At 44.9% G+C, this 27,205-nt stretch overlaps 1 protein-coding gene across 13 annotated transcripts in view; it reads right to left on the bottom strand.

Annotated features, from left to right (window-relative positions):
- The window catches only part of SETD5 (SET domain containing 5), a 68,981-nt gene that overhangs the window by 40,571 nt on the left and 1,205 nt on the right, over positions 1–27,205 (bottom strand). For 12 of the 13 annotated variants that reach the window (XR_015701681.1, XR_015701682.1, XR_015701684.1 and 9 more), the window contains exon 2: positions 1,686–1,860. Coding sequence is in view for 9 of the 13 variants with exons in the window: in XM_087745423.1 (XP_087601549.1) it covers positions 1,686–1,756 (71 nt within the window). In the remaining 4 variants the exon portion in view is untranslated. Of the gene's footprint in view, positions 1–1,685; positions 1,861–3,845; positions 4,418–27,205 lie in introns of all 13 variants that reach the window. The other variant, XM_087745425.1, reaches the window with a different exon arrangement.

The raw sequence follows: 27,205 nt of genomic DNA, 5'->3' as shown, positions 1-27,205 counted from the left end.
AAGGACACTTCAGCGGTAAGTAACAGTGCATCAATGCAAAGCCTGGAGAATAAAGTCCTGGCATTCCCAATCTTTAGAAAACAAAGAGAGAAACCAGTTCAGAAATCTTCAAAAGCCTTTTTTCAAAGCATTCCAGCCTAGCCTCAAGTTGGATCTACAAATTTCTTACAACCGGGGAAAAAGAAAATGCTTTGCAGAAGGCTTGCAGACAGTCTTTTTGATATTTAAATGTTACAAGGGACATGCGTAGATATATCTGGCTCTTCTCTCTACCATGCTCAGCTCTGAAAGCAAAGTGCCTAGTACATGAGTAAACTATTTAGCACTCTTTCCCCTGTCATAAACAGTTTAAAATTCCTGTATGTTGAGTCTTTAAAGTGCTGGTGTGGGAGAAGCATGGTGACAAGCAATACTGAACGTTAAATCTTGAAAAGTGAAGGATCATATACCCCCTGCAGATGAGTGACTTAGGAGATTCTGACTCCTCGTTTAAAAACAACATGTAAAAATATGGGCTTTAGGATGGAATGAAGCATCACGAAGAAGAATGCCTAGAACGGGGCCAGTGCCAAGACAGACAAAAAAGAGCATTAGCAGTCGTGCAGAGAGTGCGCCTGTGTAGTCAAACTCTGTGCATAGTCAAATCGGGGCAAGATGGAAGGGAAAAAACAATGATTCATACCCTAGCCCACTGCTCTTACAGCTCAAAATTAATAGAGTCTGGAGTGATATCTGTTCTACACTGATCGATCTGACACACAGGTATTTGCACAGTAGGTACCTTTAAGTAATACACTGGGGAAATCTATCTCCAAAATGCGCTTTGTAAATTTGTGTGAAGAGATGCTACAGTCCGTATTTCAAAGAAGGATGCAGGAAAGCAGGAGGTAGAAGCACACAGAAATAACTTGAGCCCTCCCTCTCGCCCCCGACAAAAACATAGTACTCATCCGAGCTGACATCATTCTAACAAGGGTTTTAAGAAAAGATCACAATGCAATATTTTCTGGAGTTGAAATGTTCCTGACTCCTGCAGAAGCAGAGTCTTTTAAAAGCAATGGTCCAACAGGCCTCAGAGACAGGACCGTGGTGAGGGCCCTGCACAGGGTCCTGTGGTGGGGACCCTGAAGGATTGCCCGCTGATGTGTGCTGCTTGGAACCTGCTCAGGGGCAGAAACAAAATGAAGGTGTCTACACAGGCTGGTGCTGTCTTACATCTCTGGCCAAGCTCCAAAGGGGTCCAGAAATCAGTCATGGAAGATTGGTACTGAGTCTGAGCTAGTGTGCTCTACTGAGAGGGAGGCTCAGCGCACTGACCCCTCATATAACACAGCTTTTGGAAAAGGAGCTGGCTTGTACCTTGCCAACGTCAAGCACGGGTACAGCAAACACACAACTGCCTGCACTTGAGTATAGACTTACTAGCCAAGCTGACACAAAACCCATGGTCGAGTGCCTCATACTGTTGGAATTCTCCTTTTCCCCATCTCCTGTGTCAAACTTACCAATTTCCGTAACACTGCGTTTGTTAAACACTCAGAGTCTGTCTCTGCATTCATCTCTCACACAGCCAGAGGAGCAGCACCCCCTTTCTGCTGAGTGGAGAAAGCACCGGCACTGATCCTGCAGCCCCACTCCAGGGCAGCCCTCTGACACCCTCCCCTCCTCCATGGGGTAACACTCACTCCGATCCTGCAGCCATGTCGGAGTAGGACGTATCTGGTGTGGTGACTCCCAGAGGGATTGCAATGCTCATGACGCCCGTCGGGGATCACGGAGTCCAGAGGGCAGCGACTGGCCGCTCCGAGGGCGGAGAGGAGCCGCAGAGCCTCGGCCAACACGTCACGGACATGGGGAAACCTACCGGGGTAGAAACAAAGCATTGCATCTCGGTTACAGGATGAGGTCTCCCTGTATACCCCTAAAGAAGGCTTTCACGGCAAAAGAAAAGCAGAAATAGATGTCCATCAGTGACATGCCGCGTCATTTTTACTTCATTTTCATATGTGGGCCAGGGAAGAGGTAGTTCGGTTGGGGGTTTTTTTGGGTGTGTGTCTTGGATTGACATGCAATGAGCTGCTTTGCCATAAAGCCAATAATGACAGTTCCCCCCCTCCCCCAACTAAACTTAGGACTAATTATCAGATAAGCAATCTATTAGCTCCTTCTGCATATAAGCAGCAGCTGTCACCTATCACCCACAGCCCTTCCTCAGCATTTCCTAACTCCTTCCCCAAACAAGTTGCAGGCAAAGCCCCATCGGGGAGGACAATGAGGTGGAGCCAAGGTGGATCGAGCCGAGACCTCGAGATCAGCTTGTATTTGCATTCACTGGGCACACGGCACGGGTGAGCGTGACCGGCAGAGCAGCCATCCCCGCGCCACTGACGGCCTCCCCTCGGCCAGCGAGGCTCGTCCTGAATTCTGCACCGATTACTCAGTCTGGCGAGCCCTGACGCAGCGGGCCCCGACTTTCCGAAATCCCAGCTGACACCTCCCCGCGGCAGAGCCACGTCAGACGTCTGGGCGCTCGCGCATAGGCCGCTCCGATGAGAAACACGGCGGGGCCATTGGCTCGGCGCGGGGAGCCGGGGTGAGTCACGGCAGCATCACGGGGCGCAGCCGCCGGCCGTGCTGGGGCCGGCAGGGAAGCCCGCGCCCGGGCTCCACCTTCCCTGCTGACCGCAGCGTTTTGCTAAGGCAGCGAGCAAAATCACTGATAAATGCGAACTTCCAAGGGTCGGATGGCAGATGGAGGTGAAATGGGATCAGCTCCTCGTTATGTAAATAACCTCAATAACGCAGACGTTCATAAAGGAGCTCTATTATTCTACGCAGCTCTAAAGAAAACCCCCACGATACAGAGCAAGGCGGCGTTTCAGCACGTAGCAAAGGTAGCTCCAAAACCAAAGAAAACCGGCGACAATTTAGCCATCCTCTCTGCACGTTAAACTTTTAAGGGCGGCCTTGGATAACTTTCCGCGGTCCTTCCCCCGGCTCCGGCAGCGCGGATGAGCCAGCCTGCGCTCGCAGCCAGCCGTCACATGCTCCCCGGCATCTCGGGGGCTCTGCCAGCAAACCCTCCTGGGCTACAGAGAGGCGGCGAGCCAAGTTTTCCTGGGGGGAGTGAATTTCTCACAGGGAACTGCCTTTGCACACCATAGTCCAGCCATTGTTTAACACATAAAAACCCCAGAAACACAAAACCACACGCTCACTACGAGGGCAAATGAAGGAAGAGCGAGAGAGTCAAAAAGTTTAAACACCACACACTATATTGCCTTTTCCTGTCTTAAAAGGCAGGCCAATTCTCTCAGCACAAGGAAATATTTTCCTTCTTCAGTATATATCCCTAAGAGAAATCTTTCTGATAGTATGACAGGCATACAGCGAATTACAGAAGTAGCACGTAGATTTTTAAGTGGTCTGTGGCAATTCCCTGTTATGCCCCAAAGCAACGGTCTCGCAGGGAGGTGGGAGATGAAAAAGAAAACAGGCAGGACTCAGCTCGCAAGCAGCTCAAACCCAAGACAGCCCAGGTGTCCTTGAGTGTATTTTTTTGAAAAATAAAAAGAAAAAGAAAAGGACCTTTAGGAAGTGTCTCATTTATCCCTTCTCATGCTTGTGACATTCACACCAGATGAGTCAAACCGCTGCTAAAATAGAGCTAAAAGCTACGGACATCAATCTCTGCTTCAACCCAGTCACACAGAACTCTGGCACAAGGTTACAAGAAACGGGACAGGTTTCTCAGGGTCTGAAGCACCCTTCCCTCTTTTAAGGGACACAGAAACCGTCCGTGTGTGTCCCCATCCCGCCCCCCTCCAATATTTTAAAATACTTGCTTAGATTTTTCCCCCGCCGCTGTTGATCTCTTGCCTTTGCCATGACCATACCCAGCTGGCAGCAGCCCGAGTTTTCCTCAGACAAATTCCAGCCTCCTGCCTGCTCGTGACTCAGCAGAACCAGAGGATTTCAGGTGCAGCTTCTGGACTTGAGAGTCACAGGGTACCTGGCCAGTCCTGGGGTAACTGGGACAAGTTTTCAGCCACTTCTCATAGGAAATCCTCTTTCCATCAATGCTGTACAAACACCTTGTTTCGGTGCAACAGTAACTCCCACTTTTGGGAAAGAGATTACTGGAGAAACGTGAAATACCAAACGGAAAGGCTAGACAAGGCGAATTCCAGTTCAGTCGCTTTTGTGTTGGCCCAGCAGTACCAGCCCAACCATCACCCGCGCTCAGATTTTGCTGTTTGTTGCTGCTGTTCTATGCGTACTTTCAACCTTGACAACGTGACATTCAAAATGAATTGCTGACACCAATCTCAAGTGTTGTCCAAGACCACATCACCTTCGGGCTAGACTGCAGTCTGGTCTTCATGAAACTTGGGCTGGTAACACCCAAAACATTAGCCTGCACAGAAAATACTGGGGTTGAGATCAAAACGTTCATCCATCAAACCGCCTAATTTCTGTATATACAATCCTCAAGCTCCTTCTTACCTCTTCCCCCTCCAAAATATACAGGTGTATCAGAGAAAAAAGTTGCACTGAGTTTTCTCCAGTGCCACTGGAAGAAGTTTTCCTAAAATTCAAAGTCTTAATGAAAATTTTATGAGCTTCAGACCACAGCACAAACTTATCTTCCTTGTGATACAATTCTTCTTGAAATCAAATGGAAACAGGAATTTTGATGGCCTAACAGGTGAATAATACTTAGCTGGTTTTGAAAATGCAGGATTTAAAGATATATTTTTTTCCCCACGTTTGGCATCTACACTCCTTCCTCCTTAACCAGTCATACCAGTATAAAGACACCTGGTCTTCCCCAACATCATCAAAACAGCGCAGATGAGCATCCACCTGCACAGCCACCCCAGCGCTGGTATCCCCGATTCTCACTCAGCACAGGTCACACACCAAGGGGCTCACCCACCTTCAGACCAAAACCCTAAGTGGTCGCCTTAGCTAAAATGTAAATAGATGCTATTCAGTTATTCCAGGTGACATCCTGTATCGATGGAAAGGACTGTAATAAATCTAAGCTGGCCAAGCGAAGGTTAGGCAACACCTGCTATAACAGTGAATTTAATTTTCGAAACGGTGTTTAGGATGCAACAGCCGCAGCGCTGCATTGGCTCACTTCCACAACCACTGCTGTCCATGTTACGAATAAAGCAGATGCAGAAAATTTACTGCTGGAAACTATTTTCATCACTTGTGGTGTTAAAAGCCAGAATTAAGAGGGACAATCAAGCATGGTCAGTCAAACAGTTTGCTAGAGCTTCCTCCTTCAAGATGCGGTTGCTCCCGTTTTCACTAGTGCCCTGGTCTCACAGACACCTCTGGGCACCAGGGGCGTGCAACGCCTGGTGACAGACTCTACAAAAATATTTGTGAGAGCCATGAAAAATTCACTCCTGGACAAAAATCGTGGGTGCAGCCTCACAAGCTGCAGGTGTTACCTAAATTCAGATGCCCAGACTCCATCGCTGTTTGGTGCTGGCTCAGGTGATGCTATACAATCTCTGGGGACGAGCAGCACTCCTTCTGCACCCTCCCATCGTCACAGGCTCAAGGGAAAAGCAGTTACCAAGCAGGGGGAGGACAGAGAGATCCAGCCCATTTCTCTGCAGCATCAGCGCAGGTCTGGGAGTCGGTGTCTACAGAGGACTTGAAATATTTTAGCGTTGCGCATCCAGCGTCTTGTGCATTGCCGAGAATGATAAGAAGGTAACGCTGGTACAAAACACATCATGGACAAACTGAGAAAAGCCTTTTCTGATTATATACCACTTCCACACGTGTGCCAGGGCAGGGAGGATGGGCAAATCCCCTCTGCCTGCACTGATGAAGGCCACTTCTCACACACCTCTTGTTCGCAGATAGCAAAGGACAAACAAGTGCTTCCTGAACCGCTCCCCACACCTCCCAACAACTCTAGTTATTGAATTCCCCAAACTGGATGCAGACCCAAAACTTCTGACAACCCAGGATTGCTAGCACCCAAATGATAACCGCCATCCTCCTCTTCGTGCTCAGCAACAGGCCTGCAGGTCACCTATATAGGACGAGCTCCATATATAATGAGCTGCGCATCTTTACGCTCCCAAGCCATTACCAGTTACAAAATCCAAAGCACGTTTTTCTCCTACATCTCACACTGCCATAGGCCAGAGCTGGTGGCAAACTGGAAACAGCAGCTCTGCCATGCAGCCTTCCTTGGCATCCACCCCATCAACCTCATCTGGGACAGAGCCAGCAAATTCTGACCAGTTCATACTTATGCTGTCGTCTGCATCAGTAGCAAACCTCTCTGCAAGTGGAGCAGTATAAAAAAGTTAGCAGGCTTATAGATCCTATTTATTCATCTTTTCCCCTGGAAACTTCAGAATAGGCAAAAATCTATGGGGCACCTAATGTAAACATGAAGTCCTTCAATTACCATACCGAAAGCATCCCGCCCCATCAGCTGGTGCCACCCAAATGCCAGTACAGTCCACCCGAGTCCAGTCGAGCACTGCCTGTTCTTTCCAGCGTACCCATAAACCTCACGTCAAGGGCAGATCCTCACAGAAGGGCAAGCACCTTTAGTGTAAACAGAATCAGATCAAAGGTTTTTGCATTTAAAAAGGTTAGCTCAAAAATGCCTGAAATTCCCAGAATGTCAGACGCGCTGTTCCATAAGGACACCTACACAGAGGCAGGGGCAGAGCAGACAAATCCTGAAGTCATTTAGCTCCAACTTACTCTGAAAGATACAATTCCTAAAAGTACTTGAATTGTGCCCTGATCTACCAATACAAATACTTAGCTCTGCTCTGAAAACCAGCTGGGTTCACTAAGCATCAAGGAAACAACTGTGCCAGTTTTAAAAAAATGAAATATTGACATGAGTATTTACCATTCTCATCAGTGCCGTCTATCACCCGCTAGCTGACTGACAAAGCAAGACAGCAATCCACCCATCCCACGGGGTCTGCGAGAACTCGGCCCTAGTCTACAACAGAAAGGACCAAAATAACAGGCAACACAAGTATTCATTACTAGCTACGTACGCACACCATGATAACCAAATTACTGACAAATATAATGCAATGGTTAAACATTTATCCCTCTTCTAGCTTTCTAAAGACTTTCCTGTTTTATAGATAAGTGACTATATGCAAAAAGAAATGCTCGTATGTATACATTTGGTTCAGAGCTCATCTTGCTCTCTGGGATCTGGAGAACCAGGATAAAGCACCGACAAGCTCTTTGAACAAGAATAACAACATTTAAAAATTGTTAAGTGTGTCAAAAAGCAACAACCCAGCGAGACCTGATCCTGCTCACCATGCTGCACAAGACCTGGAGTCAAGGATCAGGGAAAGGCGAGACAGCTGCTTTTAGGACACGGGTGATTTCAAACAGCTTTTGGTATCCGTGAGCCTATGCATCAGTCAAGTTGTTCCATACAAGATATGAAATTATATTACCAATTCCCATTATTCTTAAAGTACTTTATGGAAGCACTGGAAACGACCTCAACGCATGTCTACGAATACACCTACTTAGCCAAAGTCAGCATGAAAAAGCTGCTCAGTGAAGGCTATGTAAGCGACATTTAAAACTGTGGTACGAGCAAGTTAAACTGATTTTGAAAAAATCTGATAAACAGCTGGAAACTAAAAATCTTTTCATTAAATTTACTTAAACTAAGTTTAAGCTATTTTAAGACAATTTTCATCATGTCTGTCCATGGGATTCCATCACTTTATCTGATGAAGAAAACATCAATTTTAGTTAAATTCTTCTGCAAACTACACCCTAAGGGACTACAAACGATGACAGTGAGCAACTGAAAGAAATTAAACCATCAAGCGGAGAAATTACAAAACGCAGAGTCAAGTATTCTCAGCAACTGACCCAGGACAGAGGAGATTAGTCATGAAAGCAAAAAGAATAACCTCAAAACTTTGCTGCTGCTTCATCAGGCAAGAAGTTATGCAAAACCTCTTTGTTTTGCAGACTCTCCCTCCCCCCCCCCCCCCCCCCCCCCGTTTTTCTTTTGGAATCACTGAGGATTTAAGGTGTTATGATAAGAAATAGAAGAAGAATTTAATAAGAGATAAAGGAAGGGCAGATAAGACTTTGCTTCCAGATATACCTTCTACAGGACAATTCAGCCACATTCTTTACAGTCCAATACACTCCGGAGGTGGAGATGGCAGACAAGGGCTGCTTTGGACTTTTTTAAAACATCTGATTTGCATCACAGAACCTTACTGGAAAGCTTAATTTATATCGATTTGAAATTGGTTGAAGAGTCATACAGAAGGATAATTCCATAAACAAATACATGCCAAATTAGAAAGGGGAAGCAAATTACAGAGTAGCAGTGATCCGTGGTAGACCAGATTATTCTGAGGTATGTTTATTGGAGAGGTGGCAGGCAGACAGCAGGAAACTTTGCCTGCACCCCACGCTGACGACGAGGGACCTACCTGCATTTTGTGTGGTCTGCACACACAGTCTGCTGAGCAGGATGGTGATAGAGATGATGTTCTACAGGAATAACAACCTCAAGGTAAAGGGAAAAGAAGTATCCCAACAGAGAACTTCATATGAAAGTCCTCATAACTTTAAGGGCCATAAACAGAGGAAATCTTCAAGAAAACTTCACAAGACAATATGCTGAAAATCTAGCAACCTATATGAAATTGCTAACATCTTAAAAATGTTAATCATCAAAATAAAACTTAAAAAATAATGGTAATAGTGGAGAAAGTCAGAAAAATCCCATAGACTCAGAAGAATAATTATTGGCCCCTTTCTATGCTAAGAACATTGGTTTACATTGCCTCTATCTCACAGCATAACAAGTCGTTGGTGAAGATGACAAATTCTTCAAATCTAAAGCATTTAAAATGATATTTTCAAAAATGAAAGGAAGGTGACCCCCTGAAAACACTTTTATTTCTGTAAATAGTTTTATCTTCTTTCCTGAAAGGTATAAAGCAATACAAGAGAAAAAAGAATTATACATGATACCCGACAGAAATGATGACACACAAATTACTAAAGTAAATGAAACAGGGAAGAGGGAAAACACCCCTCTTTTCTTTCAGTTCTACAAACTTTTGATTTGGGACAGTCACAGGGGAAAACTATTCTGCAGTGAGGAGAACACATCCTTGCTGTGCCGGTTCTATACTCTGAGATAGTCGCTCTCTTTTCCCACGGGGTGAAGGAGAACAGTCAAATGTCTGTATGTCACAAAAATAAGAAATTGCCAACAAAAAGGTTCAGAACCGGTATTTTGAGATTAAGGGCTTGACAACTAACCTCCAGTGAATCCAGCTGTGGCAGCTGATGTTACTGCTGCGACTGTCCCCTCTAAGCCTTTGCCAAAACAGCTGGCAGGAAGGAAACGTTGCCATGGCTCATCAAGTGCAGTTGATGCCAAGAGGACTGGACTAAAAGCAGAAGCAGGTAAAATACATATTGCCTTTTAGATATAGTTATAGGGGCAATAAATTTCTGCAATGGGGCAGAGCAGACAACAGGAACAGGAACACTGGAAAGCACCGCTGCTCAGTCCGCCACACCTTGTCCATAGAAATCCTATGTTTCCAGATTCAGTTTAAGAGGCCTCCCTACACCAGAAAATGGCTACAGTTAAAATAAGACTCCAGATTAATTTAAATAATGTCGATGACACTGGTTTAATCCTAGCAGACCAGAGTGTTTCTTTGTTCTAGATTTTGTTGCTTGTGAATGTAATAGTATTCACATGAGTGGTTGTACCTGTGTAACTATTAAACTTCCCTAAGTAGACAAACCCTGAATTAAAAAGGCTGTCAGACAACACCACACCACACCCCCCCAAAAAAAATACCCCATCACCTCTAGACCTTAAAATTGCATTTTGAAGGGATTTCAGGGAAAAGCCTATACCACATGCAAGGTCAGAGGGAAACAGAGCAATAAAGAGCAATAACTAGGATCAAATCCAAACCCAGAGAATTACAGTTCCCATGAGAATCCGGACAGTCCAGAGTCACGGGAAGTCGCTGAATATAGAAGGGGAATCAGCAGAATTTACTGGCACGGAGCAGCATCCCGAAGCTGCAACCAGTGGAAGGCTAACCACAAACAAGTTGCCAGGAGTAGGATTGCAACCTCCAGTCCTAGAATTGGAAAAAAGATTTCTCTGTAATCCCACTAAATACTCTCTGCCTCGCAGGTCTGGCTGTACGTCCTTTATACATCTATTTAAGGCCCCCACGTGATGAAGGCTGCCTGCCTGGCCACTCCCAGCCAGGGCAAACAAGCCAGCTCCAGAGGAGACTCCAGCAGCGGTGTCCAAGGCAGACGTTGCATCAGCCAGGTGTGCAGGAAGCGGCGGAGATAAAGCAGCTGTTGACGAAGGGGCTCTCGGACGGAGGCCGCTTCAGGAATCCCGTGGAAAGGACGACAGGAAGGAGAGAGACGCTCCGCACACAGAACAAGCTTCATCGGCTTCAGAAAGCCTTTGTGCTGGGGCTCCGGACCTGGCCTTTCTCCCAGAGATGATGCAACACTGAGGAACAAGGTCCGTGCCAGAGAAAACTATTCACAGGCTATGCAGATGGCAAGGCGGCCAAAGGATCTCAGATCGAAACACGCCGGAGCCCCCCCAGGCCCAGCGAGCCCCCCCAGGTCTCCCTCCATGCCCTCCAGGATCCTCCATTTCACGTTGCCACTTCGCTCCTAGCGTGACCATGGCTTCAGGCAGAACGAAGGACCTTACGATAGCGAGAAATAAGTAAAAGGGGGTTTTAGAGTCCTGCAAAAATCACAGCTCGTCCTCTGGTCTGTTGGAGGGAAGAGACGGGGGAGAGGCTGAGCTCAAAGCCTCAAATCTCCCAGCTGGGGATCCTCCCGTCACCGCGGCTTGCCAGCGCACGCCTGAGCTCCCCAAACACGTATGGCAGCTCTCCGCTCGCCGGCAGCCTCGGCCCTGCTCTCACGCACCAGGAAACCATGCAGGGACAGCCCGGGCAGCCATGGCAACATCACACAGTGTGGCAATTATGGAGCCGTGGCTCCCAAGCGAAGGTTCAGCCTTGCTTTCCATTATAGGGCTCGTTTTGACCCATCCCCCCCGGCTCAAACCATCACCGAGTGCCCTCCTGGCTCCAGCCCGGCCCCTGCGGTTTGCGACCGGCGAGGTTTGCAGCCTTGCACCTGGGCTTGAGATCACGCAAATACGTTTTTCTCTGTGTTGTAAGGAAGTTACTCCAAGCTTATGTAATGCTCGTGTCCTGCGTCCCAACAAACACTGGTCTGTCCGACACGCCTCGAGTGGGAAACCCGGCTACGAAAACACCTGCAACCTGCACCGCACACAGTGAGACAGTCGCATACATTTACTAATTGAGCTATGTAATCACTGAGAAGCATTAAAATCCAGTGAATTTCACATGGTTAATAAGGATTTCATCAATCTTCCAGCATTGTGGCAGGTTTCAGAGCTCAGCCCACTGCACTGCCCCACCACATCCCCTTCTCAGGGATGTCGTTGTAGGAAATGCCACCAACCGTGGCACTTGCCCAGGCACCGGTGACCAGTGGCACTCTTCGTCACTTAAGACGGTTCTGGGACCCCTAGAAAATTCACACATTTCCTGCAGATCTACTTTTCCCAGCATAAAACCTGTTAGAGAGCAGAGTCAGTAGGACAGCGATGGAGAGCAATCACGAAGGCCCAAAGGCAGCATATCAGCCAAAAAGCCTTGTTTCGCCTTCTGGGGCTTCTACCTGGTTGCTGATGCTGAATTATGTTCAAGAGATGTTCTTTACAGTGGTTCACTTTTCTGACTTACTTACATCTCGTGTTATATTGTATTTTGACACTGGCAAGATATGTGCTGATCCCAAAATGCAAGTACTACCGACACGGCAGCACGGCAAGCCCCGGCTCTGCATGTTGGATCCTCTGTGCACGCTGGATGTTCACCCAACTGCAATGTTACAGTAATCAGATTTACACAGTAAGCCGTCAGCAGGCAACACACTGGACCATCAAGGTTTATGTAATACAAGTTTTGATAAGTTATTTTGATAAGTTTTTTGGTAAAACGAGATAATCAAAGACTTGCTCTCACAACCACGGCGAAGAAGGTGTGACACTTAGGAAGCTCCCAAATACCTGCTTCGTAACTCCTGGCAAGTAACGCAAAGCTCAGAGGCACAGACGGCGCCGAGAGCCATGGTCACTTTTTTGACTAGCCCATTTTTTGTTAACAAGATGAAAAGCGGATAATCCAGTTGAACGCATTTTCAAAGTAAATGCAGATGACCAGAAATCAGCAGTCATAAACCTGCAACCGGTGACTGAATAAAGACAAAAGTCACTCAAACCAGATTTATTTCTGGTGACTTGCAGATAAATTATTAATTCCTTCCTTTGAGAAGAGCTTCTCTATCGAGTGCACAACACTGTAACCAACCACCTTAACTGCATGTGGGTGGTAACACCGAGTACTGACATCAAACGGTTGGCCAAGAGTGCTCGTTGTGGAGCTCACGCGAAAGCGATGCTGAGCAAGTGGTTCTGTAACACATCAATAACGAAATGCTATCTGCTACCGCAGCCGCTGGGTTTTCTGACTGCCGAATTATAAGCAGAGTAATATATTGAGGACGTTTTCATGATTATTGCAAAGGCAACTAAGCACAGGTACGTACAACCGCACGATGAAACTAAGAGGTTGAAACGCGGGAGTTGCTCGTGCTGAAGAGGCCGACAACCCTCCCTCCAGCAGGTCGTCTCCATCAGCCTCTCGCTGCTGGGGAGAGGGAAGGCCAGGAAGGGGGAAGATTTCTTTACTGCTGAGCCTTCACCATCTCTTTTTGTGTGTGGCACTTTCTGCGAGTCGCTTCTGCAGGTTAAGACAGATAGGGCTGCCTGGACAAGGTGAGTAGCAGGGATTGCTGCACTAGATCTCAAAGCTGGAGGCCTTTGCTTTACACTGTGTAGTGCCCCAACACGTTTCTGCAGTTTGCTATCCCTTTAGCCCTAAGCAAGGAAACTTGCAGTTGCTAGACAACCTCTTTCCCACCTCAGAAATAGCTCGATTTATGTGACAAACCGATAGGCTCAACGTTCAAAAAGCTACAGAAGGCTCAGCGTTCAAAAAGCTGCAGAGTTTTGAGCTGCCTCTTCTTTCTTAGGACACAGAAGTGTTTCCTTGCTGCAGAGATGAGAGCGATGGGGCTCCTCCCTGGCCAGACCCGGAGGAGGAGGAGAGGAGAAGCAGGAATGCAGCCGTGCAGGAGAAGAGGCGAGAGCAGCCCAGGTAGCTCCACGTTCTCCTCTGCGCAGGTAAGGATGAGCGTGCAGACAGGCAGGACCGACCAGAGCTCCACCTGCACAAAGCAGCAGATTTTGAGAGCTACCAGAAGGGAATGGAAGAGCTCTGCATGTCTGCAAAGCCTTCTGGAACAAGGTAATCTATGGAAATATAGAAACTTGGCAGCCATCAAGGGAGTGGTGGAATGGACAAACGCAAATAAAAAGTAGAAGCACGATCTGGAGCCATTACCAAACTGAGTCACCCAGTTCCCCAGGTGAATTTGCACAGTGAAGGAGGAGCAGAATCGCTGAAGTACTCTCATTTGGATGGCATGAAAACCAGCAAACAAGCACCATTAGAATACTGCTTCTGACAATTATTTAATATTGTTTCAAACACGAATAAACTTTCTGACTAAGTCCAGTTAACTCGAGAGACAGAGACTATCCTACATTAATTTAAGAATGAAACCTACCAGGAGAGCTTGTGCTTACTTTGCCTCTCAGAGGGATTGTAATCATATTGCCATTGTACAATTTTTTTTTAATACTGTTTCTAAAAAAGGATGAAAAAAGATTTACAGACTTCTGCTCCGGTCAACTGGAATCCAGAACTGCTCATCTGAATACAGTGAGTGTACACAGTTACATCAGGGCTTCTCTGTAGAGGCTTTCAGAAAGCCTTAACCATATCTTAAACATCTGAAGCAACGCAGTATGGGAAAGAACTGAGTTCCAACGATGCAAGCCACAAAGCATTAAATTTCAGAGTTCCCTTCACATCTTATATGCCTTATGCAAGGCAGTATTCTAGCACCAGGTTAACTATTTCTCCTCTAAATTCATCTTAATTTCATGATCTTGGCTTTGACTGCGAGTGTCTGTATCTGAACTTGCACCAACTGATCACGGTACGAACCCTTTAAAGGTTCTTAAACTCCAGTGTCAGGAAAGGAGCGTTATCACCATTAAAAGAATAAAATCACAATATATTTTCTCCAGAAAGCAAGGATTTGGGCCTATTTTAAAAGGCTAAGATGAACATTTGCTCCTTTCCCCTTCCCTGTAAACCACTCCAATGTTTAATTATTATCATTGCTAAGAAACTGTACTTCAAGATTGAATTTGTCTAACCTCAGTTGATATTGCTATGCCTTTGTCAGCAAATCTCACAAGTCCTTTTAGAGAAAGATCAAGTCCTCTCTCAATTGTCTTTTCAATAAGCTGAGTAAGTTGAGCTCCTTTAAGCCTCACATCATGAGGCTTATTTTCCAGTCCCTGGATCATTTCTGCAGCTGTCCTTTGAATTCTCTCCAAATACACTGGCATTCTTCTTGAAGCATGGAGACCAAAATTCAACTCCAGTATCAGTCTCAACGTTGCTGTGTTTATAAGATTACTTCTTTTTGCTTCACATTCCTTTCCCCCACTTTTTTTTTTTTCCTCCTCAATATGCCCAAGAACCACATTAATCCTTTTCAATAAAATACTGGTCCATGTACCATGTGGAGGCAACTAGCTGTAAAGACCTTAAGCCCTTTGAGCTACTGCTTTCCAAAATGTTGTTTCGCAATGTATAGGTGGGTTTGCGGTTTTGCTAACAAATGCATCACCTTGCAACTGGATGGATTCATATCTTTTGTTGAAACGTGGCAAAACAATTCAGAGCTCCCTAAACATACTTTATTATCCCACTAGTGTCTCTCTGACAGAAGCTTTATCAAATATTTTATGCTATGCAGATAAAAAGATCCTAAAGGGCAGTAAATTAAAAGCTGATTTAATCTCACAGCCCCCTATAAAGCTAGGTGGGTCCTTTCCAAGTTACAATCCCAGATATTTTAGATCTCCACTGTTAATGTAATTTCTCCAGCACAACTATTTCCAGTGTCAGAGTACCCTGCCTTCTTCCTCCTAACTCTTGCCCCCTCCACCCCAAACAGGCATGCCCCCCCCCCACCTCCTACACCCAGTCCAGCTTCCACGGAGCCACAGAATAATCCAGGTTGGAAGGGACGACTGAAGGTTAACTGACTGAAACCCCCTCCTCTCCCCAAAGCAGGGCCAACTTGGATCAGGTTGCTTGGGGCTTTGCTCATTTCTTCTCCAGGGCCACTAAGTGTTTGCGTAACTATGCATTTTAAGGCCAAAAATAACCTGATGATCTGACTTTCCACCTAACAAAGACTGGAAAATCTCACCTAGTCATTTCTACACTTGGCATAGCAGCCTACAAATGAGCTAGACCATGTTTGTCAAGCACAGCCTAAAAACCAGCATATGGATTTACCGCAATTCTTTGGGGGGAATTGAAAATCATGCAACAGACTGCAGCCTAGAGGTCCCCAGGCAGCATCAACCCAAGCCATTAAGTGTTCAGCGTGAGCACAGTACATTTGTAGTTTTTATGAAAAAGGTGTCAATTTTTTTTTAAAACTAAAACTACATCAAACACTTTCTTGGAAGCCTTTGAAGAATGCTTCAGACTACCCAAGTGAAGCTCCAGCTCTAACTGCACCTCCAAAGGAGACTGCTCTTCCACTGCATACACAGGTGACTTAAGATGTTAGCTTCCCCACCGTTTCATGAAACATGGACTAGTGGCAAATGTATTGATATCATTTTAAATGTTATCTTCCATGTCCACAGTGGTAAGATTTACCAGCACCTATCTTTATGAATACATTTATTTAACAAACACACTCACAGCACCTGTGAGTTTACACACTACCTAAGTAAGGATGTCCACCGTCCCTTAACTAGCAGAGAGTATCTTTCGACTCACACAGGCCAGTTCCTACAAAGCTTACCAGTTCTTACTTCAGTCACTAACAAGAACATCCCTCACCCCTCCAAAACCCACATAATTATATAAACAAAGGATTAACATGGACATATATTTATCCATATAAAAGCATGTCATAAGAGTCAAGTTATAGCCCTTTCCTTAAAGAATAGCTATGTGAAATCAAAGTGACTGAGAGCAGGGCTGTACTTAATGTAACAGCATGAACTACTACACTGAAATTAGAGATGTTACCAGGACCCTGTGATCCTCTCACCTTACGTTCTTCCCTAAGCATCAATTTTTGGCCCTGTCAGAGGCAAACAAAACCTTCGGTCTGACTCAGGAGCGTCACTCTTGTTCTCACGTTACGTTCCCCGCTCTCCTGTCTGGGATTATCAGCGCTGTATTCCCTGCCAACAGCAAGGAACCTCTTTAAACTTGGAAAAATTGTGGAACAGAATAAAAAAAAAAAAATCCCATCACATGAGTAAATGAGGCTTGACAGCATGATGGATGCTGCAGGTTCACAAGTATGAAGGCAGTCCCAAGAAGATGGCTTGCGCCTGTTACAGCTTCACACAAGCATAAAAGACGCTGGTTTGCCGCATTCAGGAGGGAAATGCTCAACTATTTAGATTGGACGCATTTTATATAAGACTGAAGATGACTAAGTCACAGCTGGACAGATTATGTTCTAGAAGCAAGCTACGTGCTCCTCCCTGTACCTTAAACACCAGCATTTCCCCATCTGCATCTTTTCTCCTTTCCCTTTCAAACACAAGATGCTGAATTCTCCCAAGAAAAAAAAAAAACAAACAGTCAGAAAATATTCAGGGCAACGTGCTTTAACCGAGAGGAATTTCACATGCACCAGTCATCGTAGGGCTAATTTGATTTTGTCATTATGGAAAAACTGAGAACCATCGAGACCTCAGCTGGGTAGCAGTTGGATAGGAGAATGATCTCAACGCAGGAAAAACAGCACAGACAGGAATTATCTTCCTGAATAATGCAGATAGACTTTGCGTGCACTAAGCATCCAAACACAGTTTGCCAAGACACTCTGAAGGCTCCTTCACGTAGTTTATCAGTCCTGATGGTATAAATCAGTAGTAACGTTGTTCTTAACCCAAATTATCTTACAGCATTACAATGCTAGCGAAAACAAGCGGGAGAAATACCCTGGCTCATACGACCACCATCCCCACCGACAACTCGTACAGGAGATTTTTTCACCTGTCTCCACTACACAACGTGCTCTCCAGCACACCTATTAACATCAGAATTAAACCCACTGGTTGCTTTACTGAAAGAAACCAAGGTATATAACAGAAGCAACACAACACTATGAAACATGGACGTGTGGGAAGAGGTGAGGACTGGCGTGGGTGAGATGGCTGCCTAAAAAGTCTGAGAGGCAATTTGCACCACTAGACCAGGAGTCAAGAAAAAATTCCATGTTTTACCTCCACACTGCCTATAAGATGTCCTATGCAAGCTAATCCTTTTTTTGTGCCTTAATTTTCCTACAGTAAAATCAGAATACTGCTTCGGAGGTGTCATACACACAGTTTCGAGCCACATACATGATAGCTAGAGCTAAATCAATAGATTTAACCGGAACAGGAGTGGGGGCAAACTGCCCTGGCAGAATTGCATCTTGAACTTCTGGGTGGAAAAAAAAACACCTGAAAAAATTTTAAACCACTGTGGCCATTTCACTTGTTACGTTCACGGTCAGTACAGGCTCAGGACCCACGCACGCATCCCGGGTGAGAAGCAGCAGCCTCCCAAGAAGCGGGGATGATGAGTTTACCCAGAGAGATTTTAACCTAAGCTAAATTAAACCTTCTCAACACTAACAGAACTCCACAGCAAGTCCCATTGTTCAAGATGAATTTTTACATTTTAAACCCACATACCATTTCAGTAACAACCATCTTTCTTAACAACTTAGGTAATTTTATTTTACAAAATGCTGAAAAGTTTCCATCATTTTTCAAATATGTGTCAAGGCCATTTATTTCCTCCCTCACAACCTTCTCTTCACATAAAACTGAAAATATCAGAATTCCTTGCAAATGTTGCCCCAACACAGTGACTCTCACGGGAACAACCTACTTCGCTATTGCTCAGAAAAAGGAGTGACGCCTTAAACTCTGACACTGGAAGAGCAACACAAAGCTACAAACTTTGCTCGCAAGAACAGCCTGCTCCTAAATCACCCCCATCCATCTCTGCTGTGGGACGTGATTTAAAAAAAAAAAAAAAAAAAGCAGGAATTTTCAGTCAAATGATTGCACCGAAAGGATCCTGGTTACATTTTCATACAGTTCTGCAAAAACCAGAGAAGTTACATCAACATTTGGACATGCCATTTCATTCTCCCTGCTCCTTCAAGGTCCTCTTCTCCACGTCCGAGTCAACAAATTTCTGCTGACCGGTTTCAAGCTGACAGTCCCAAGCTATGCCCAAGAAAGGCCTAACTAATGACTGCAGGTTTCACTGTATAGTCTCGCTTTTTGAATATGCTAGCGCTTTATTCTTTATTAATTTATTGCTTCTGTCTGCATATGTAAGACCTAGAAATACAGGAGCAGGAAATAGGAACTGTGACACATTAATTTCACTCGTACGGTCTCTGGCAGCTTGTGGGGAAAATCTTTTCCCAGTTTGTGAATTTTTCATCTTCTTACAAATTCTATATCTGAACTTTTCCTAAAGGATACTCTGAACCCACAGTGGCCGAAGAGAATCCACCAAACGGTGGACTTGTGCCGCCAAATGCAAGCACTCCTGTGTGCAGCTTCTTGAATTTCTCTGACCGACCCCACACCGTGCTCCAAGCGTGCCAGGAGCTCAGCTGGAAAGGTAACAAGTGCCGCTCTTCTAACGGGGGTCTCCATAAGTGCGTAAAGGATGCCACCAGCTTGGGACTTTGGCAGCCAAGTGCCTCCCGCCTCAGGCAGAGCACCCAAGAACAGCCTCTCCCAACAAGGCCATCACGGGGCAGCAGGAAGGTATTTATTTCCTTTACATATCACACAAATTGTAGTTTTAATCTCAGCAGAGATCTTCCTACTGACAAGACGCTTATCTAAAGAGACAGGTTTGGGATGCCATACCCCAAAACACAACGTCTATTACTTAGTAAAACTTTCCACCTTCTGCCCGGCCACTGTCAGATAAAGGATGTGTCCCAACCCTGCGTACTTATCTGGGGACACGGGTGGGGAGCGGACGCAACCATTCAGATGAAGTACGTAGAAAGTCTACCTACCTACGTCACCCTACCGCTCACCTAGGTATTCAGCTACCACGTCGCAAAGTCAGAACAACTGCTGTCGGCCGGGAAGCATAACACAGCAAATACAATCCGCTTAGTTCCTTTATTGCCACGTGATTGATTTGGGGCTATTTGTGAAGATTTTCATTAAAGATTATCCTCCCAACAGATGAGGTTTCTTGTTTATGAGACACACTGCTCATGCCCAACATGAATATTTTGCGCAGCAATATGCATTTGGAGATGTCATGACATGCTAACATTTAAATAACTTTATTTAAAACAAATAGCCAAAATGCTGCCCCAAGTTCTACTAGACCAGATAGTCTCACTAGGTACGAAACTAAAAGCCTCAACTCACAGTGAGCCGACAGAGCAGCACACACTGGGATTTGCAGGACTCAGACAATTGCTCTATTTCAAATATATGCTACCATAACCAAGTTTTCCATATTAAAGAGGATTCAAGTTTCTGCTGCAACTGGACTTGGCTGAATTCAATTCTTGTGTTGTTCCAGTTGCACTCGTGGCTCTATACATTTTTCAGCGAAGCTAGATGGAATCCATGTTATGGGTTTTTTTACTACTATATTTTTTATAATTCGATTGGCAATGTATCCTCAGTAATTCATAATTTTGTGCATGCCTGGATATCTCACAAGTCATAACAACTGGCAAGTAAATGCAAAATAAAGACTTTCTAATTACCAGGTTAAAAAAAAAAAAAGATAAGGAATATTGTGTGGTACATTTATTTACAGATTTGTAATAACTGTATACTAATTAACATTTTGCATCTTCCAAAATGAGACATCACTTCAGCTCTCTGTTGTATTTACTTTCTGCAAAAATATACCTACAAGAATTCACTATTTTGAAACAGTTACGCACCATGTGTAGGTTATAACACCATTCCACCATCACAGATCAAGCCTACATTAAAACTCACATCTGAGCAGCTTCCCGAGCAAACGAAGGGAAGACTACACTGCCAATTTTCAAGCAGAAAATGTTCATCTAAAGAAAGTACTCCGTGCATGGCGACCGAGGGCACAAACCCAGAGTGTTTCACAGATTGAGCAACCATCCATGGTGTGGCGAGCACTCTCCTTTAAAAGGAGCGTGAAGTTCCAGAGGACAGCCCGAGCTGGCCGCACCGCGTGCTGCCACCGAAAGGCAGAGCCCCTGCTCCCCCTCTCCGGTCCCCACCACATCCTCCGCACTTCCACCCATACGCTCTCCCCTAGTTACTTTGTGAGGGCTCTGGACACTTGTCAAATCTCTTGGTGAGCCAATTCAGTTCACTATCTTGGCAAAAAAATAATCCAGCAAAAACCAAAACATGAAATAACCTCAACAGAGCTTTCTGGGTTAGCAAGCTGAAGGAGTTCAGAAAAGGGATCCAGCAAGAACCAGACCTGGCAAACAGAAAAGGCAGAACTCCCCGTCGGGTGGAGAGGAAGGGGGAGCAAAACTTCCCCCATTCAGCAGCAGAGCGGTTGGATGTACTCAGCTGTCTCGTGTAACTTCACCCGGAGTAACCTCACTCACAGGGTGCAGTTCTGCAATAGTTTCAAGCTGACTTCAGCTGGCACAGCTTCAGTGCAGCCTCCCCATCCCTTTCTGCACTGGTGCTAACCTGACCCCACAGTCCAGCAGTTCAGGCAGAAGCCAGCAGAAAACTCTTACTTCCAAAAATGAAATGCACTTGTTTTCATCATGGTGGCCTTCCTGAATAGTTCACCACTGGGGCAGGCATGGGCCAGAACAGAGGCAAAAGTGATGGTGGGAAGGAGAGCAGGACTGCGGCAGCGGCACGTCAGGCCAGCTTGAATTGCCGTGGAACCGTATCACCGTGCGCGCCAAAAACCTGCACAAAGCCGTGCAGAGACTATACAGCGTGTCACAAACACCCATTCCAGCTTAACACGCAGATTTCCATATAGGAGCAAACCCTGAGGTGGATATTAGAAGAACTGCATAACAAAGCGAGTTTGTAGCAAGTTTAGAACCTGACTTTCACCCGACAAGTATCCTTGTTCCCTATTAACCCCCAGGCCGTCTTGAGCCCCAACATCCTTGAAATTCATGAAACTGCAAGAGAACTTTGAATCAGAAAGCCAGCCTCCTCTACAGTCAAGCAGAGCCTACTTAACTTGATCAAGCAGTCGTCTTTTCTTCAAAGGTTCGCTTTAGCTGCATTTATGCAGGAAGCTTCCAGATCTTTGCTGTGGCAGAAGTTAATCTACAGCCACATTACTGAAAGCTTTCTAGCAGCATGATTATAAGTTATTCCAACCTAATGCCACCGAAACACAGGAAACAATTTCTTTTAGTGTCTTCAGTTAAAGGCCACATGAATGTAAAAGGCTCATATATTCTTCCAAGTATCTAAAAATTGATACTGCACCTCAGGTTGAGACATGCTAACTATTTTAAGGGCTCCACGTTGAACCCCTGGGGCACTTCAGTTTCCTAAATCACTGGTTCTCAAACTTTTCCCAGTGTACAAGCCAGGATACACTCTTACCTCCTTACTCTCTCACATAAAAACATTTCATAATTGCTCCTTGGGAGCAGCTTTCACACCGGCATCCTTCAGGATGTATCCTGATATCCAGGGGTATCAGTCCTAGAGAGCGACGGAAAGCATTGCCAGAAAGGTGTAATTTGGGCAGAGGCACAGCTGGCAAATAGGGCCACACTGAAAAATACTCCTCTGCTCCCATCCTCTGCACTACCTGGAGCTGTGATGAGAAGTCTCGGTCTTCTTGGTCCCATCCTCCTACCACTACCCCCTCGGCAGCTCCCATATTCTGCTCCCAGAAGCAAACTGCGCCTTTCCCCCCTCTGGTATGAGCAACGCTGTCTTACATGGGCTTCCTTATCCAAATATTTCCATGCAAAACAATCCTCAAAAATCCTCCGGCCGTTTATTTTCATGATTCAAAGTCTATACAAAACCAAGAGACTGCATTATCTGACACCGACAAACTAAAACTCCAAGCTGCATCCTGACTTTTTTTTTTTTTTCTTTTACTGAATCATCATCAGCAGGCATGCTCTGTTAAAAAGTTTGATGGCGGGGTGTCACACTCCTTCCCTATCAACGACTTGCATTTCAAACTGCTCACTTCAAAGTCAAAGAGGATTATTCTCAGTATCAGAACTTCAAACTGTTTTCTGGGCTGCTGGCACGGTCACCGAAAAAGTTTTGTCCTGTAAATCAACAAGGCAGCAGAAGAAAACGGCTGGTATGAGCTCCGTAAGGACAACAGGAATAAGCCTGAGTCACTAAATGAGCAGCTACTAAACCCAGACAACATCTTCTTGTCAATGTGTACGATTGCAATTGTAATCACGCTCTAAATATGAACACATCAAAAGCACCGTGACCTTTCTACTCTGAAATTACTTTGAAATATCTTAGGGCTTAAGCGTTTTTGGTTTTAAAACTAACTCATATTCTGTCTCAAAAGGCTGCTTGTAACTGAAAAAAAATAACTAAGCTTGTTTAGAACGGGATGAATTTGCAAAAAAGTTTGCTGCCTTGAAAACTGCATAGATCCGACTGCTTGGGATACCTCCCCTTTGCTAAACTTAGCCCTTCCGTGACCCTCGGGGAGGAATGCAAGACCTGTCTACGTTATCAAGTTTATAAGGATTAAACTTTAGCATAAACAACAGATCACTTCTAAACTTCACTCTAAAAGCCAAATTCCTGACTATTTCTCAATGCCACGCTTCTGTGTTCCTCCCTCTTCGTTCCCGCTTTTTTCTTCATGTTTGGTGAACGTGGGACTAGTAGATTCCTGACCACAAAAGAAATTACTTCTCCCGCTCACTAAAAGCTTGCCACTCAAACTGCTGACAAGTCCTCCCACATTTTTCCACCTTGAAGTCTGAGCACATCAGTACGTTTTTCTGAGTATTTCCCATATTGCTCATTAAAATAATTGGGGTTTGTGTGTGTTTGGGAGGAGGAAAATAAAACTCACCAAGAAAGTTTTTCTTTCTCAAATTTATTATTTAAAAATATAATTTATTTGTTCAACTGTTTAAGCATTTAAATTAGAGTTAAGGATCAGAAAGTTGCAGATTTACAATTTAAACAAAAATACTGACGCTCCTATACGGCTTGTGGCAACAAAAACTAGAGTTAGGGCTATTATTCGCTGCAGATTTCTTCTTTTGGGCTACAGCTTTTCAAGTTCAGACTCATCAGCTGAAATGGGGGAAAAATCCCTTTAGCTATTTTTGTTACAGGAAAATAATACTTCACCACTAGCACGGGCCGGGGGGAAGGGGGACGATGAACAAGAATCTCCTGATTTGTCACGTAGATCATCCTCCGGGACAAAGAGCATCTTTACTAATTACAGAAGAAAAAAAAAAATTTAAACTAGGTGCAGTTGAAAAACTGTTTCTCAGCATGCTCAGTGGGCATTAGCTGCTATTTCAGCAGCTTAGCAAGTCCCACCCCTGCGTGAGCTCAGCGGGGAGGCCAGGAGCGCTGCACATTCTCCCTGCTCAGCAGGGACAGGGGCCGCTGCTCGGCTGATTTGCTACAGGAATACTGGAAAATTGCCACCAAAATAGCAAATCCTGTGAAGAAAAAAACCCAAGAAACCCCCAGCAACTTCAATAAGGAATTAAGGAAAAAAGTGGGGGAAAAAACCCTCAGCTCCCACAGTTTCAAGATGTTGAACTCTTGCTGCATTACAGTCTGGGGCTTTTTCTGTGATCAAAGCAAGTGAAAGGTTTAGGCTAAGACAGATTTATACAAAAGTGTCCCTAACAACGTAAGCGCAAACTTACTGTGCGCTAACTCTTGCCACAAGTCAGTGATGGAAGTCAAAGACTGGCTGTAGAATCTGTAACAGCTTTAACATCCATAGCTTTTTTTTTTTTTTTTTTAATTTGGAAGAGAAAAAACTAAGTAGACGAGTAAAATGCAGCAAAGCCTTTATTTTAAAATCAAAAAGCAGCTTAAGTTTCATAGGGGCAACCGAGACTTAATATCTCACGTGCTATACATTCAAACATACATTTACCACTTTCAACTCAAGTACTGCTACTACATCTTGTATATATATATATAAAAAAAAAAACCTTCGCCAACTGCAACCTTTCTTATACGCTGCACACAACATGAGATTTCACTGGCGAGATTTCAGTTACACACCCAAGCAGCACCAGAGTAAGAACACAAATCTGCATCTGTCTTACAGTAATATTGCCACGAGACCAATGAATTTTGAAGTTTCAAACCTCTGAACACTCGTTATTGTTTGTTTTACTATTGCCAGAATAGATAGAAATATTTTTACCTCATCACATCATTCAAAATAAGTTTGTAGAAGTCTGATCACCCAAAATGGGAGACAGAATAGAACGGTCAGACTAATAAATTACATGGCTGGGACATCACACATTTAGTTCCCCCTTGCATGTTTCACACCTGGAAGTTTGAATTAAAAATGCCTTTTTTTTTTTTTTTTTTTTACTTCAGGGAACATCTGGAAAATTTAAATCAGCAGTTGTTGTTGGATTCCTCCCCCCTAGAAAAAAAAAAAAAGCATAAACTTTTGCACGTTCTGAGATGCCAGTTCAACGCCATCTCTCTCCTATGGGTTTTTTTTCAACTTTGACCTATTACTTTTCAAAATAAAACCTGGCTGTAACTGAGTCCTCTTTCTAAAAAAGGGATTTAAACGTACGCGGGATTTCACTGCCTCACCTTGGGGTGGTGAAATCTCAGACAACATTAGCTAAGGAATATTACTTTCAGGTCACTTGGGATATGACAGCAAAACGAAAAGCCAGGGCCTTGTCAAAGCGGTGCCAGTTATTCAACAGGATGCGAGGCAGCGGATTAATTCCCCATTATAACTTACAGAGAGACTGTAAACAACATACAGAGAGACTGTAAACAAAGGCTAAAGGGCCATGAAGATCACTTGCCGTATTTTGTTAAACCGAGGAGCTAGTTTTCATACTCACAAAATCCTCAGTTCATTACCGTTGTCCTGCCACTCCACGCTAGGCAGCAGGTACCACGTTCAGCCCCAGTGATGGATGCCTTTTAGGTGGGTTAAAAGTTGCTCACCCCACCTCGTGATACAATTTGGGTGCTACAGATCCTCGCGTATAAGAGCTTCTCAGAGTTTGGCATCTACCACATGATTGCTGCCAGTCAAGCGGATTTAAGGGCATATTTTAATCTCTCTCACCTTATTCTGGTCCTGGAATTTTTGCTTCAAGCTCATAGTAATTCTGAGTTTGGTAACTCAGGCCAGGGCAAGGGGCTCCCCATTATAGGTGTTAGTTTAAAAAGATGGCAGTTGTTTTCTAATGCTAATGTATTCCCATTTCCCATACTGCATACCTCAACTAACAGTTTCATCTTTAACAAATGCACTGGAATACACTGATAGCTCCAAGTCAACAATACAATATCACACAGACAGCGGCCAGTGCCAAATGGTTAGTTAAGCAGATAAGAAAGGCGCTCATTCTTCCTTTAAAAAAAAAAAAAAAAGAAAAAAGGAAGCTATTGCAGTCAAGTAGACAGAGTGTGGGGATAGAAGCTGGCAGATTCCACAATACATAGTCACGTCAAAAATGGCCTCCTGCAAACTGTTCCTTCATCAAGCATTTGAGTCAACCGAAAGAGAGGAATCTTCCCCATTATTCACAGGAGGTTTCACCTCCCTATTCCACAGCAGAGCAGCATTTTCTGTACATTTTGACATACAACTGCCTAAGAAGCGCAGAGGATAAATTTTACTCTGCAGCAGAGGGAAAACTCCTCTCCCCGCTTTCTGTTTGCAGTCCCAAAGTTGAGCCGGGCCTTTATTTTGACTGTTCCCAGGTCTGTGAATGGAAAATCCCTTCTCAGCACTAGCAGGCTGGTGTCTGCTGCACACACCCACTGCACACAGCAGAAATTCCAGTCAATAAGGCAAGTGGGGCCCAGGCGATGGAAGGGGAGGAAGGAGACATACAAACAATAAGAAAAGCATCTGGCTCTGTTACTGGCTGGAAAGGAGACTGGAGTTCAAAAGAGACACGACTGCAGCCTTCAGTTAACAGGAAGATCATATCAATTCTCGCTGTCCTACTTTTCACACGGACCAAAATATCTGGAAAGGGTAACTCGGGGTTTCCAGCCCACACTTTAATGCAATTCCATTAACTCAAGAACAGCGACGAAATCCACCTTGTAGGTGTTTTTGGCTCAGCGGACCAAAACATACCCCCGCTTCTGCTTTGGACTTGTGGAAACGGCCTGAAAAGTAAAGCCCTTTGCTGACTGCGAGCCAGCCATCTCCCCACCACCACACTAATGGAGGCTGCTCTGCTGTCCTTCCCTGGAGATAGCAGCCAAGTCTACTGAAGCTTCTCTCATAGCAACCAGAGCTCCAGAGCCAACAGCAGCTGCTATCACTGCCTTCAACGCTTACCCACAGGATCCACAGCAAAGCAACACCCTCCTCCCTGCACCTCCAGAGCAAAAAAAAAAAACAAAAAAACCCAGAAGGCTGGCGACAAGATGACTTCCTGGGTCAACCACAGGAAGAAAAGAAAAAAAAAATCCTAGTATTTCCTATCCCAGTGAAAAGGGGAATCTCCTATTGCTACCGAAGAAATAGGAAATTCCTTTTCTGGGTTTAGGTTCTGCCTTATGGCAGTAACACCCAGTCAGGGCGGGGGGGGGGGGGAACAGTCTGAAATCCACCACGTACCGGCGCACCATCGGACACCAACATCAAGTTCTTCGAGACCCAGCCGCATCCTTCACACG

Source organism: Nipponia nippon, unplaced genomic scaffold (assembly GCF_047370975.1).
Source record: "Nipponia nippon isolate SJK-2023a ecotype South Korea unplaced genomic scaffold, ASM4737097v1 scaffold_9, whole genome shotgun sequence".
Lineage (NCBI taxonomy): Eukaryota > Metazoa > Chordata > Aves > Pelecaniformes > Threskiornithidae > Nipponia > Nipponia nippon.
Note: the sequence above shows the minus strand (reverse complement) of the source record. Positions and strands in the feature narration are given on the sequence as shown.